At 49.4% G+C, this 13,363-nt stretch overlaps 4 protein-coding genes across 4 annotated transcripts in view; all 4 read left to right on the top strand.

The window, feature by feature from the left end:
• BO79DRAFT_238864 (ferric reductase family protein) overlaps positions 1 to 1,787 on the top strand; it is a gene marked incomplete at both ends in the record, with an annotated part of 2,077 nt that extends 290 nt beyond the window's left edge. The window contains one exon of the mRNA XM_025684856.1: positions 95 to 1,787. Within this exon, the coding sequence (XP_025537771.1) occupies positions 95 to 1,787 (1,693 nt within the window). The remainder of the gene's footprint in view (positions 1 to 94) is intronic.
• A 578-nt stretch (positions 1,788 to 2,365) lies between these two features.
• Positions 2,366 to 4,544, top strand: BO79DRAFT_230140 (HET domain-containing protein; the record flags this gene model as incomplete). The annotated part of the gene is made up of 4 exons (XM_025684082.1): positions 2,366 to 2,546; positions 2,610 to 2,893; positions 2,949 to 4,293; positions 4,351 to 4,544. The coding sequence occupies 4 exons, from the start codon at positions 2,366 to 2,368 to the stop codon at positions 4,542 to 4,544; spliced, it is 2,004 nt and encodes a 667-aa protein (XP_025537770.1).
• Positions 4,545 to 6,724: 2,180 nt separating this feature from the next.
• On the top strand, positions 6,725 to 9,293 carry BO79DRAFT_198188 (putative pH signal transduction protein PalI). The gene is made up of 3 exons (XM_025681322.1): positions 6,725 to 7,143; positions 7,231 to 8,443; positions 8,495 to 9,293. Exons 1-3 carry the CDS (start codon positions 6,954 to 6,956, stop codon positions 8,976 to 8,978), a joined length of 1,887 nt encoding a protein of 628 aa, XP_025537769.1. The 5' UTR covers positions 6,725 to 6,953; the 3' UTR covers positions 8,979 to 9,293.
• A 1,629-nt stretch (positions 9,294 to 10,922) lies between these two features.
• BO79DRAFT_256872 (YoaK family protein) lies at positions 10,923 to 11,886 on the top strand (the record flags this gene model as incomplete). Its single annotated transcript, XM_025686228.1, has 2 exons — positions 10,923 to 11,223; positions 11,279 to 11,886. The coding sequence occupies 2 exons, from the start codon at positions 10,923 to 10,925 to the stop codon at positions 11,884 to 11,886; spliced, it is 909 nt and encodes a 302-aa protein (XP_025537768.1).
• Positions 11,887 to 13,363: the final 1,477 nt, after the last annotated feature.

The following is a 13,363-nucleotide window of genomic DNA, read 5'->3' as shown; positions in this document are numbered from 1 at the left end:
GGCGTCCCCTCTTTCTCCCTTTTTTTTTTTTTTTTTTTTTTTTTTTTGGTAACTTGGCTCGGATATGATGCTGATAAGCCGGTGTTGCGGAAAGGCTTCATCCTAGTATAACCAAAAATTTATACCTTGCCAATATCGCTTCGTCAACACTCGCAACTACCACAGCGCTGGTTCGGGAGCCATCTTATCTCCAGTGGACCCCCCGTGCGTTGTCACCTTGGTTCAAGATCCCGCCATTCGGACCGATATATATCATCCTCATATACTTTGTCTTCATCATCGTTCTAGAGTTCGTCAACAACGATGTTGCAGGCGCTGGGTATTGGCAGTTTCTCGGAGTCCGCGCTGGATGGCTTGCAGCTGCCCAGATTCCCCTCCTTGTAGCCTTGGCAGGCAAAAGAAACCTGATCGGTATGCTCTGCGGCATACCCTATGTCCGACTGAACATCTACCATCGCTGGGTATCTCGAGGGCTCCTGCTGCTCTCGACTTTCCATTTCGCCTTTCAAAACCATGGGTGGGATATTTATCATATAAGTAGACTGGAGTGGGACACAGATGACTGTCCCACAAAGGGTATCGCCGCCTACGCTTTCATCCTATGGATGAATCTCACAACGTTAGCCCCCTTCCGACATATGAGCTACGAGTTCTTCGTCGTACAACACATCATCACGTTCTTCGGTTTCATCATCGCCCTCTCCTATCATTTGGACACCAGCCCAGCCCCTAACGCTCAGCGCTACATCTACGTCACCGTCGGTATCTACGTCGCTGGTTTGATCCTGCGATTCGTCTACTACAGCTACATCAACTCTCGCCCCGCACGAGCCATACTAGAACCCCTGGAAGGCGGCGCGACCAAGGTCCGAATTACTGCTCGCAAGATCCGTAACTGGAAGCCCGGGTCGCACATCCTTCTATCTCTCCCGCGCTTAGGGCTCCAGCTCTCACACCCAGCAACCATCTCATCCATACCATCGTCCCACGACGGCGAACTAGTCCTTGTTCTAAGAGCCCACAAGGGCTTTACGCGAAAGCTGATCAACACCGCAGAAGCTACCAGAAACTGCTCCAAAGACGTCGAATCCCCACAAACCAAGCGTTCATACACCGCTCTACTCGATGGTCCCTACGCAAGCTCTGCTCCAGACTTCACATCTTTCGATTCCGTCCTGTTCCTCGCAGGTGGCACAGGTGTAACATTCAACCTATCCCAGCTTCTCCACGTCGCACACCATTCCACAAACGGGTCGTTGCCTCTCCGCCAAGTGCTTTTCATCTGGGTAATCAAAGAAAGCCGCCAAGCGTCATGGGTTTTGGCCGAGCTTGAAGGCGCGATGCAGAAGCTACAGAACACAAATATCCAGATCCGGGTGAGAATATTCATAACACAAGACTCTGTTTGCCTCCCAGATAGCGACAGCAAATTCAACAATGAAAAACAGACCTGTGCCTGCACAGATCCCTGCACCTGCTCTAACAACAGTGACGATGTCGACAAAATCGAACAAATAACCCCTTCTTCACCCTGCACAGACCCCGATTCGGCCCTCGAATCCTCAGGACCCCCAAGTATCTCCTTCGCGCAGGGAAGACCTTCGTTCGATGGCTACATCGAGGACGCCGTCTTGCAAGCTAGAGGCGAAATAGCTGTTGCTGTTTGCGGACCCATCGGATTAACCGTTTCTGTGCGACAGGCGGTGGTCCGGGTGTCGGATCATCTGGCCGTATGTAAAGGGTCTGGATTGCCGGGGGTGTTTTTGCATGTGGAGAATGTGTGTTGATGACTATTTTCTGGTTGACTACAGTCATTTGCAGGTAATAATTCGGCTAGGCCGGTGGATAGATGCAGTTGGTGCAATGTGTATATCCGAGACGTGTACATAGTGCCATGAGGCCTGTGCGTTGAGTTAGAATGCCACTAATGATACGAATACAATAGTGTAGGTAACTAGGTATAGCCTGGTCCTAGTTCGGATTTAGATATAGTCCACTTCGTAGATTAAGCAAAATTTGTCTAAGGGTCTTGTTCAATCTTCAGTATTATCCTTGGCAATAGGACTCCGTAGTTTAGACAGTCAAAATACTATGGACATTCACTCGGGCCATCATTAATCCGAAACGATGTTGATCCTGGCCACGTCATGTATGCCAACTCATTCAATTTAGTAACAATGAGGGGTAAGTATACTTCCTTAGAAACCCGATCGAGAACGGTTGGATGCTACAACACCCATATATGTCGCCTTTTAGTCCTAAAACCCACCTGGTGTATCTTACTAGATAAAAATCAAAAAGGATATACCCCCACACTCACTGCTATACAAACGTAAACCCAAAATACACCACTTAAGTGGAGAGAATGGTCCCCTTTGACTACTCCAAGCTTCAGCTCGGGCCGAATACTACACGCCTCGTCCGTCTTCTACCATCCGAGAAAAACGATACCCCGATAAGATGCGAGCTCATCATCTATAGACTGCCAGAGAGCACTGGTAGAAAGCATCTCTATGAGGCGTTGTCCTACGTATGGGGCAGCCAAAGTGAGACACATACAATTATTGTGGATGGGTGTGATTTTCAGGTTACACGGAACCTTTACACAGCCTTGGTACACCTTCGAGACAATCAGCTAGAGAGAATAGTTTGGATTGATGCAATATGTATCAATCAAGGGGATGATGATGAGAAGAGCGAGCATATCCCTCTTATGCGGTCGATTTATGCACAAGCTGATCGCGTTCTTGTCTGGCTTGGAGAGGCTATGCGGGATGGTGATGAAGCACTCAAGACTATTCAGCGCTGGGCAGCAGCTAGTATCCCATGCGATGATAGCTTATTGGATCCATGTTCAAGATTATTACAGCGCGATTGGTTCCAACGTACATGGGTAAGAAAGCATTGAATAAGCTTTATATGTATGCATATCTAACCAATTATTATAGGTACTCCAGGAGGTTGGTGTCGCCCGATGCATTTCCATCCTCTGTGGCTCCGTTGAAATAAATGGGCATGTTTTCTGTGAAGGCCTCCAACACTCCCTACTCTCTCTGCCAAGCTTTACCTACCCAGTCCTTCACCTGATTAGGGGCTCGTTTCTCAGACCAAGATATGAAATTGATCCCCGTGGAACACTTGCTATAGGTGAACTGATTGACATGTACCGCTTTCACAAGGCAACTATTCTACATGACAAGGTATACTCATTGCTAGGCCTGTGCGTCGAAGATCCTGAAGAGGTTGGTTTGAAACCCAACTATCGTCTTCCATGGAATGAGGTCTTCATGCAGGTCATTATGCATGTATTCCCAAGTTTATGCTCTGTGGAGACATGGCCTGGGTCACTAGTTGCTGTGATCAAAGAAAAAGGATTGGTTCTAGGTTATGTTGGCTTTGTTGATAAGATCCTTCTCAAGTATGGTAGTCAACACTTTGAGGTAAAGTACAATAATACCGCTCGTGCTCTAGGTTACGAAACCAAATGGGGCACTAAGTGGAACCTTAACGCTTCTGCGGAATCAGTGAAGGAAGGTAATATTATCTTTCTATTGAAGGGTGCCTCAAGTCCAATCATCGTTCGACTCTGCAGGGGTTATTTCACTGTCATTATGAGCACAACAGTACTTCAGTCATATGACAATATGGAAAGGTCTAATGAAGTTTCCACCCAAATGGGGTTCCCTGCACAAGGCTCTCTTCGCGACATCGTTTTGGTTTGGGACATATCATCAGCCGATGGAAAACATAATCAAGACAATGACGACCATAAGGATCTCATCTACGTGGTACCACATTACCAAGAGAAAGCTTCCGAGAAGGAAAAAAGACTACAAGGCATATCACTCATCTCAGAAGACATCATGATGCAAATACTGAAACAAAATGGGACCAGGGCCCCGGATAACGAGCTATACCAGGCCATTCAACATCTTGGAGGGAGGATACCACTCCCTGAGAACATCATTGAGGCAGCTGCTGCACGCGGAAGACTTTATGGGATCATAATTGTGGAGCAGCTCCTGGGTCACTGTGGAGACACCATACCAGTCTCTGAAAATGTGGTTGCGGCAGCAGCAGCAAATGAAGAACTTTTGGGGTTCATAGTACTGGAGCGGCTCCTGAAATACTGTGGAAAGAGTCCACCGGTCACTGAAGATGTGGTCAGGGCGGCAGCAGCAAATGAAGGACTTTATGGGTATGGGATCATTAAGAAACTCCTGCGACACTGCGGAGAAAGCCTACCGGTCTCTGAAGAAGTGATCAAGGGAGCAGCATGGAACAGGGGATTCTGTGGGCATATGATCATGGAGCAGCTCCTAGAACATTGTGGACGAGGAGGCATAATAGTCTCTGAAGATGTGATCAAGGCAGCAACAGCATATAGAGATATTTATGCGAATGAGATCACACAGCAGAGCCTGGAAGATTTTGGAAAGAGTCTACCAGAATCTGATGATGTGATTGAGGTAGTAGCAGCAAATGAAGAGGATGGGCAGGAGCTGCTCCTAGCTTATGGAAAGTCAGAGCCTACCAGAATCTGAAGGTATGGTCTGGAGAGCAGTATCAAAGGGAAGTTACAGATGTCAGATCAGAAAGCTGCCCCGGGACGATATAAGCAGGATGGCAAGGATTCCCTTTGGCTCCATAGTATCCCAGTATTCTTTTATTGCTCCGTACAGGCACGTCTCTTCTTTTTAGTCGAGGCATCCGATTAGCAGGTATGTGAAGGTCACATGCACGATTACGCACCTCTACGCAGCCCGCGAAGCCTTGGATATGAATATTACCCAGTGGCCTTGATCTACATAGCGTTCTCAACATTTGTTAACCCCTTTGCTAAGGGGTGTCAGGGATAATGGGAGGTCTTGATCTCACCATGGCCTCTTCACGTGACCAGGGACGCCATGAAGAAAACTGCCCTCCAAAGGCAAAGCTGAGATATCCATCTGCAGGACGGAAGGTTCTAGCTCTAGCTGATAGATGGCGTCTTCAGGTTCGTTACTTAGTGAATGGCACAGCTGGAATATTCCAAGATTACTCCGTGTAAGCGGAAACCCTGCACTGTAGGATCTGCTTTATTATCCTTTTGCGGTCGGCTATGACTTGGCGGGTACTGGCAGTGTTGGAGCCTTAGGCTGGTTTGGTTGGAAACATGGGGGGAGAATGTTGATTCAAACTGAATTCACCGGGTGATTTTTCAACTGTTGACAAGTGAGTACTCAGTTCATTCTAAGATAGCTGCGAGGGGCCTGCCTAAAAGCCATGTAAAAACTATCCCATCTTGTTGGACACGAAACACTGGTATTCTGCGACAGTTTACTATGGTCCACTGTCGCTCGATGGCCAAGACGTGTCTGAGTGTCGAGCAATATTCCCCACTCACGTTTCGGAGCTCCGAAGGTGGACTATGTTTAGAGTTGTCAAATATACATAATCCAGAAAGTTGCTACCTATTTGCTTTCCGTAGCTTATCTCAAAGATAACGGAAGATGGCATTTGGGGGGCAGGGTGCTAGCCCAATTTACAAAGTGGTCTAAAGCTAAGATTGAAAAAAGTATGTGTGCTGGTTGGTCAATGTTCGCGTGCAAGGTCAAGGGCCTTCGCAGGTACTAGAACTAAGACCCGATCGTCAAAGGAATTTCAGGGGGTAAAGCCCGTTTCATTGTCCCGCTGATTTTCGATGCAGTGTACGGCAAACAGCACATACTGTCAGGGTAAGAATGTGTGCCTGTCAGCAGATTGTCAGAGTATGCCCCTGACGTATTATCCGATTCATGTGAAAATCCCTACGGCGAGCCTTAGGAAGAATGCAATGGCTGCTGCCTCCGTGGGTCCAGTCCGTTGAAATCTCGCTTGTTTATTTTATGTGGGTATGCTTCGGGGATCCGAATTTCTCTCCCCGCGGTAGTTGATTCTAACTCCAACCGGTCCTTGGCTAAAACAAGTCTGCGGCACGAGTGACCAGATAGGCTTAGGAAAAACCAGATTGTACCTGGACGGGAGATGGGGTCAGACGGGACGTTCCACCTGGACTTGCGATGTGTGCGAAAGTGCGTTGGAAGGCGGTTTGTTCGTTAGTCGTTACGCATGTGCCATTACGTAGAATTGTTCAAGGGTCTATTATTAGTAGCTTAGAACCCCAGAGAAATCCCGATTATGGAGTTGAGCCAATTTGTTTGCGCAGCATAGGGTGGTTCGTCCGAGCTTTTGAGATGTCAAACGGGCCCATCGTCATTTCAGACAAGTTGGACTCGTGGTGCGTGGGACCCGGCCCCATTATCGTTATCTGCGGTCCAGCGAATCAAAAGATACCTTTCCGTGGGAACAGGGGGGCATTGCTTACTGCGCTTTTCAAGGCTGGTGGATGCGCATAGGCGGCTTAGCCACGGTAGGAGACGGGAGGACGAAAAAGACAGCAAGGTCAACGGATAGAGGCGAAATGGAAAAATTAAAAATCAGGGAATAAAGGCCACCAGGATGAATGTGAATTGAAAACTAGGATGCAGCTGATCGGCAGGGAACAGAACAAGCTGATGGGAAGGCAAGAATGAAGAGTGGATTGTGACTGACGGAGTGACGGGATTGAGAGTTGCACCGTGGCGGAGAATGACTTACTGACTAAGTTAACAGGCGGCCCCTCACCAATCACGAGCGGCTGATGCCGACTGTCTTCCCCTTCGATCATCTCACAGCCTTTCGCAGTCCAGGCCATCCGTTCATTCACCATCCAACTCAACCCAGTCGTTCTTTCGGTCCTCTCTTTCGGTTCCCAATCCCTCCCTCCCTCCCCCGGATTCCCCTTCTCGAATGAAGGTTCTCTCTTATTCTTCCCACTATTCTAGATAGTTAGTTCCAAGGGCTGCTCGCCAGAGCTGCCTCTTGTTCGCTCTTGGTCTCTCCGCCAACCTTTCTTATCGCGGCCGCAGCGCCGCTCCGCTCCCTTAATCGCCATGCTGCTCAAACCCGCCACTCCCCTCACCATCCTCCTCCTGATCGCATTTGCGCTTCTCCTCATCTCAGTCATCTCCACCCCTATCGTCAAAAGCATTGCGCTTGCGAGACATGATAATATCGATTATGGCGTGTTTGGATACTGCAAAGGCGATGTGTGCACCAGCATTCATGTTGGTTACGCCGACGGTTCGTCGCCCTCTTCTTGTGCCTTTGATCTCAATCTCGTCAAGACCGCTAAACTCCTGCATTAAACCGCAGCTGACTCCAGTTCAGATGATATTACTTCCGAAGACGGTACATTCAGCATTGCGCCTGGCACCCGCCGATCGCTCTCGGCCATTCTGATCGTCCATCCCGTCGCGGCCTTCCTCACACTTGTATGTCTATGTATGGCAGCAGCGGCTCATTTTCATGCACCGTCGCACTCGCCCCGCTACTTGCTAGCCTTGTTGATTCTACTGCTTCCTACCCTTCTTGTGTCACTCCTCGCCTTCCTCGTCGATATTCTCTTGTTTGTACCGCATATGGCCTGGGCAGGATGGATTGTCTTAGTTGCGACCATTTTACTTGTCACTTGCGGCGTGGTCACATGTGCAATGCGTCGGACACTTGTGAGCCGCAAGGCTAGGAAGAAGCGAATCAACGAAAACGCTGAAATGAGCGGAGAGAACTTCTACAACCGCCAAAACGCAGCGACGGCGGCAGCGGCAGCGAACATGGATACAAAGGAACCTGTGATCACTGGGTCTTCACCTTCATCTGAGACGGGTCCTACATTTGCTACTTTCCGTACGACTACACACGACAGTGATGACGACCGTACTCCACTGAACTCACGGACTGTTCAACCTGACCCTCCAATGCCCGATAGTCAGTTCACCCGCGTCCGGAGGGATATGGCGGCCTATAACTCCACGCCTGACGATGCTGGTATCTCTGGTCCGCAGGCTCCACCATCCGATCCTCGTTTGCGCAATCAGTATTCCGACGGCAGTGTTGGCTCGCGGAGAGGGCCCCCTCCGCCAGGGTTTGCCCGCGGACGAGGTGGTTATCCACCGCGCGGAGCTTATGGCCGTGGAGGGCCTTACAGAGGACCACCTCGAGGACCGCCTCCGGGTGCAAACGGTGTCCCAATGGGTCCCATGCGAGGTGGACACCCCGGGATGATGGGACGAGGCTATCGAGGACCCCCTCCGGGTGATTACATGCCCGGGCCCGCTCCTCGACCAACCCCGCCGCCTGAAGATGAGTACGGCTATCACCACCCACCGCCCGTCGCGCGGGAGCCGTCCCCTGGACCAATTGGAATGGCAGTATCTCCAGATCATGGTAGCCCAATCGGCCAGGCCATCGAAATGCAACCACAGCCACGACGAATGGGCTCCCATGAATCGCATGAAGGGCACCTCGAACCCCAGCCACATGCGCTATCAGCAGATGGCTATCCGGAACCTATCAGTCCCTCAAGCCTCTATAGTCGGACAGCGTAAGCTGTGTATCCTCTCCAACCTTTTCTTAGGATGCTAACAAATCCTAGATCCTATGTTCCTCCACGTGCCGGGTGGGCTCCAGAAGAACCGCGGGCCGGCCCCTCGCCCTCACCTGTTCATGCATATGACGGGCCACGACAACATGCTCGAACTTCTTCAGCGGACTATTTTGAAGATGCAGACCCTAGGTTTGCTACTACCAACGAGTCGGCGGCAGGCAACCCTCGGTTGCCGGCTGTCTTGACACCAGGTGCTACTGGTGAGAGGAAACCGATGGAAGATATGGCCGAAGGACCCAGCTCACCGACTACTAGCGAAGTAAGCCACTTTACATCAATATCTGAGCGGCCTATCAATCCCCGCTGGCGCCCACCTCCCGTTCCAGCTCAGCGGAAGCATGACGTTCTCCTAGAGAACAACCCCGACTTTGACTTGCGGGCCGGTACTGGGCGAGGAGGAGGAGCTGCTGGTGTTGGTAGTCGCATGCCACCTATGTCAATACCTCGAGATGCGGCAAGATACCCCATTTGAACATAATCTTAATCCTTTCGTCTACACCATTGATGTGCTTGTCACAATCATCATGCTGGCCTTGCGTGGAGTTATGGAGTCTGTTGTGGAGTCTGTCACTGGACTGCTTTCGTTGTGTTCATCACTTATCCTGTTATGCTTGCGCAGCATGACACTGCAAATAAGCGCCCCTGTCCGTTGCGTCGGTCCATGTATATGAAAAGTGGAAGATCCGGATGTACAATTGAACGGCTCTCTTGCTGTGATGTGGGCTTGATTGTCGTTAGTTATGATTGTTATGTTAGTTCGATAGCCATGATTGATTATGAGATTAGCAGTTGTCTTCCTTTGCTGTATAATAGGGAAGACATGATTTCGAGTGTCCAATGGTAAATTCAACTAAGCGCCATAGCAAGTTTGTCTTCAGGCTAGAAATGTCGCCAAGCGCGGTCATGTGAGTCCTGCTCTTCTCAAAGGGATCAATCACTTGGCCTGCATGCAGTGCTACTTCCACCGCAGAAAAGCCTCTCGAGACGACTTCATTGCACTTGCCAATCAATTTTGAGTCTACATTCTACTATAGCGCACTCCGTCACGCAGCATATCCGTAAACAAGGCAGGTGAAGGTTAGTTCGTTAACATCCGCCAACAGCCCAGAAACTTACCAGTACCACCAGTGGTCCTCTCGCTCCACGATCTATCACCTCCGCGGATACCAGCAACCTTATGGTGCACATAATACAATCAAGGCAGTGCCTGTGGATCTGTGATGCAAAATACGACGCCACGACCTGTATCTGGCATACAAATGATGATTGTCATGGCAATACGAGCTGATTGCGGCTGCCTGCTCCGTGACCTGTGTTTTACTTGAAAATAGCCTTCGTCAGCGCAAGCTCTATTTGACACCCAAACATGACTGGTCAGCGAAGCGTGAAGCGATAAGAGATATAGCTACGGGACGCCCCCATCTGTTCGATCCGGAGGGGCTGTTTGTCTGGGCTCACATTTACAACGAGCAGAATGTTCGCAGTCGACACTGGAGAGAGACGCCAAGTAGTCTTGGACAAATGCCCAGCGTGGCTCAGCGGTAACTGAAATCAAAGTTTGCTGGATTTGGACAGACCAAAAAGCCACTTACTGCTGGCTCCTGGCGGAAGCATGACGGGTAAGTCTGTTATGGTCTACTGTTGGATAGCTCAAGTTTTGATGATGTGGTGTCTGACGTTGAAAAGTCCTTATACGAGTACTATCCAGCCATCTCGCCGTGATGTGGCTTATCAAGGCATCTAACACGATGAAACTCTTCATGATTCGGTTCTAGCTCATCCATCCCGTTCCATCCCGCATAGTATGGGGATCTACCCGGACTAGTGCGCCACCTGCCCAGATCCCACCACCGTTCACAGTCAGTACTGGATAGTCGATACCAAATCACAAAGAGGGCCGAGAATATAAGCTTGGCAGCTCCCGACCGACGGGTAGCATGAGCCTCTGCCGCTCAGCGGAACCGGATTGGCAGACCTGCCAAGATGGTGCCAAGGTGGCGCGCGGCGGAGGATACGATACGTCCAAAACCGAATACACTGAATCCCTGGATATTGTCGCCTGATGAGTCCGATGCGGTATTGCTATCCTGAACAATTCGAATCGCGAGGATGAGGCGTGTTTGTGTCGCATATTGGGCTGAAACTGAAACGTCCAGAGCGGCGGTGAAGACCAACCACGAGGATAATGCCAAACGTGCGTCTCTCCGATGGGAGTATCGAGTCGAAGGTTAGGACGAGTGATGATCCAACTTGGCGCGGAGACACGCGGGGGGCTCGCCATGATTATGAAGATCCAGGCAGTGTCTACCACATATAGATCCTACGTCCGGCACGTTGGATGCCCGAGTTAAGGAACTTTATCCATCAGAATCACCCAGCTCTACCACAGTCTCTTTGCAAACCCCTTAGTTACATCATGCAGACCTATCCTTCTGAAGATATTCAACCAGTCCCAGCAGCAAGGACAACAAACAGAGGACATCTCCAATTTGCCGAAGATAAGGGCGGACTCTGGTCCTCAGGCAATAGCACTAATGTTTCCCTCTCTGTCGGTCAGGCCGTAGAAGGAGGCCTTTATGCAACTATGACTCGGCACTTCAAAGCCGAGATCGATACCAGATACGCAGACATTGTTCTGATAGTTTGCGGGTTTGTCAGCGGGCTAGTTGACGGGCTGTCCTTTAACGCATGGGGTAGCTTCTCAAGCATGCAGACAGGTACGCCATAGCATTTGGCCTGAGTCGCTGAGAACGGTTTCTAATAGAAATCTAGGGAATACTCTCTTCATCGCCCTCGGTGCTTCCGGCCAGCCTAGATATCCAGCTTACCTCTGGGCCAAATCACTCATAGCCCTATGCACTTTCATTTCCAGCAACGTCATCTTCATCCAGGTAGCCAGAAGACTGAGCCCTCGCCGTCGTTCTACCATGATCCTCTCGTTCGCCACCCAGACCATCTGCCTCCTCGCTGCTGCCATCCTGGTTGAGGCCAAAGTGGTCTCTCCGAAGCCAGAAGATCCCCGGGCTCCAATTCAATGGATGCAGATTCTGCCCATTACACTGCTGGCCTTTCAGGCAGGTGGACAGATCTGTGCGTCAAGGATTCTCGCATATGATGAGATTCCTACAGTAGTTCTTACCACCTTGTTGTGTGATCTACTGGTCGACCCGGATCTGCTGGCAAAGAGGAATGCAAAGAGAAACAGACGGATTGGGGCCTTCCTGGCATTGTTCTTGGGAGCTATGACTGCAGGGGGACTGTCCAAGGTTGCTACTATGGCGAGTAGTCTGTGGTTTGCCTTTGGCTTGAAGTTCACAATCACCCTTAGTTGGATCGTTTGGAGAGCCGAGGGAGGGAGTAAAGCTGGAGATATTGTGTGATTGGATCAAACCTCACCCTCTTATGATATGCGATGTTGACTTTCCCTCCTATATTGCCTGTTCTGCATTTAACACCAAGCCCACTGTTCAAGGATACTAAATTGTCACTATGTTCTGTCAATACCAATGCCATATATTATATCTCCATCTACATCACCACGTAGCCAAATCCATCCAGATCCCTTCCATTCCCAACCCAAAGACATAACATAAACGAACGCCTCAGCAACCCCCTACTCACTACCTCACATACCACACTTATACCCCCTCAACCCTCCTCAACACAATGCAGTGCAATGCACCCCTATCCCCCAAGTGAATACCCACACCAGCCCTACCCCACCCATCGCACTACCCCCACTCTCAGATTACCAAGATCAATCATTCTAATCAGATATTACCCTCCAAACCAATAAGATCCCCTCCCCGACCGAGATGTAAAAGGAATCGCGAAAATCCACTCTTATAAGGCGACCAAGAGTCACGCGTTAGGAGACGCGTTGGGGGGATTAGGAGCCCTAGATGGGTATTTTGTTCACTGTTAGGGAGGATTTTGCTAGGAGTGAGGATTGACAGTAGTTTTATTGGGTGTGTGTAGATGATTTGGGCTGTGTATGCCGGCAAAGAGGGGGTGTGTGGAATGGTACTATTTCAGTCAGTTTGATTGATATACTAAATCTATAGTAGGGACTGAATATATCATATGAAGACTGTATACTTAAGATGGCTCTGCAGGATGTCCACCTACATACTATCCCAATTAAAGTGCTTAGTATCCATCCGAAATATATTCATCCAATATGTCATGCAGAAAATACACAAGATCTACAGACCCACACATATCTTCTACTTGTAAAGTATCTATCTCTAGTGCATCTATAGTCCCTACCCATCAACCAAACTACAGTAAAACCAATACTAATAAACCAAACACTGCCCAATTCTAACAAACCAAAATTTGAGGCTGGTGAAACGCCAAGCCGGCGAAACCATCTAAATTCCAGTTGAAAAAGTGTGGAACACTAAGCAGACTGGAAAACGATAGGATATGATAGGATAAGATAGTATTAGACCCAGCGGAAACCCTCCGCGTATCTACGTACCCCATCAACAAGGCTGAAATGGGAGAAAAAGCAATATCATTCCTTTCAGAGACCCTGCGCGGTTCAAGTCAGCATAGGACATCTTTAGTGAGATAAAATCATATGGAAAATATCGGAAAATACACAAATAGATAGATCAAATCTATTCCGTTTTATCAAACAAAATATTTCACAAAATCCTGCAACCTAAATAGTGATTGTGAAATATTCAAAAACAGCCGGGTTAGTCACCGCCACGTAAAGACGTACTAAAAATACCCCACGGCCCCAGCCACGAACTAAACCCGAAGCAGCAGGAATTTACAGGGCGACGCCAAGTAGAACGCGTAGTGCTGGTCGCATGTGTGTGAGACGAGGTTAAATATGCGCCGGTG

The sequence above is a fragment of the Aspergillus costaricaensis genome (assembly GCF_003184835.1).
Source record: "Aspergillus costaricaensis CBS 115574 unplaced genomic scaffold BO79scaffold_23, whole genome shotgun sequence".
Lineage (NCBI taxonomy): Eukaryota > Fungi > Ascomycota > Eurotiomycetes > Eurotiales > Aspergillaceae > Aspergillus > Aspergillus costaricensis.
Note: the sequence above shows the minus strand (reverse complement) of the source record. Positions and strands in the feature narration are given on the sequence as shown.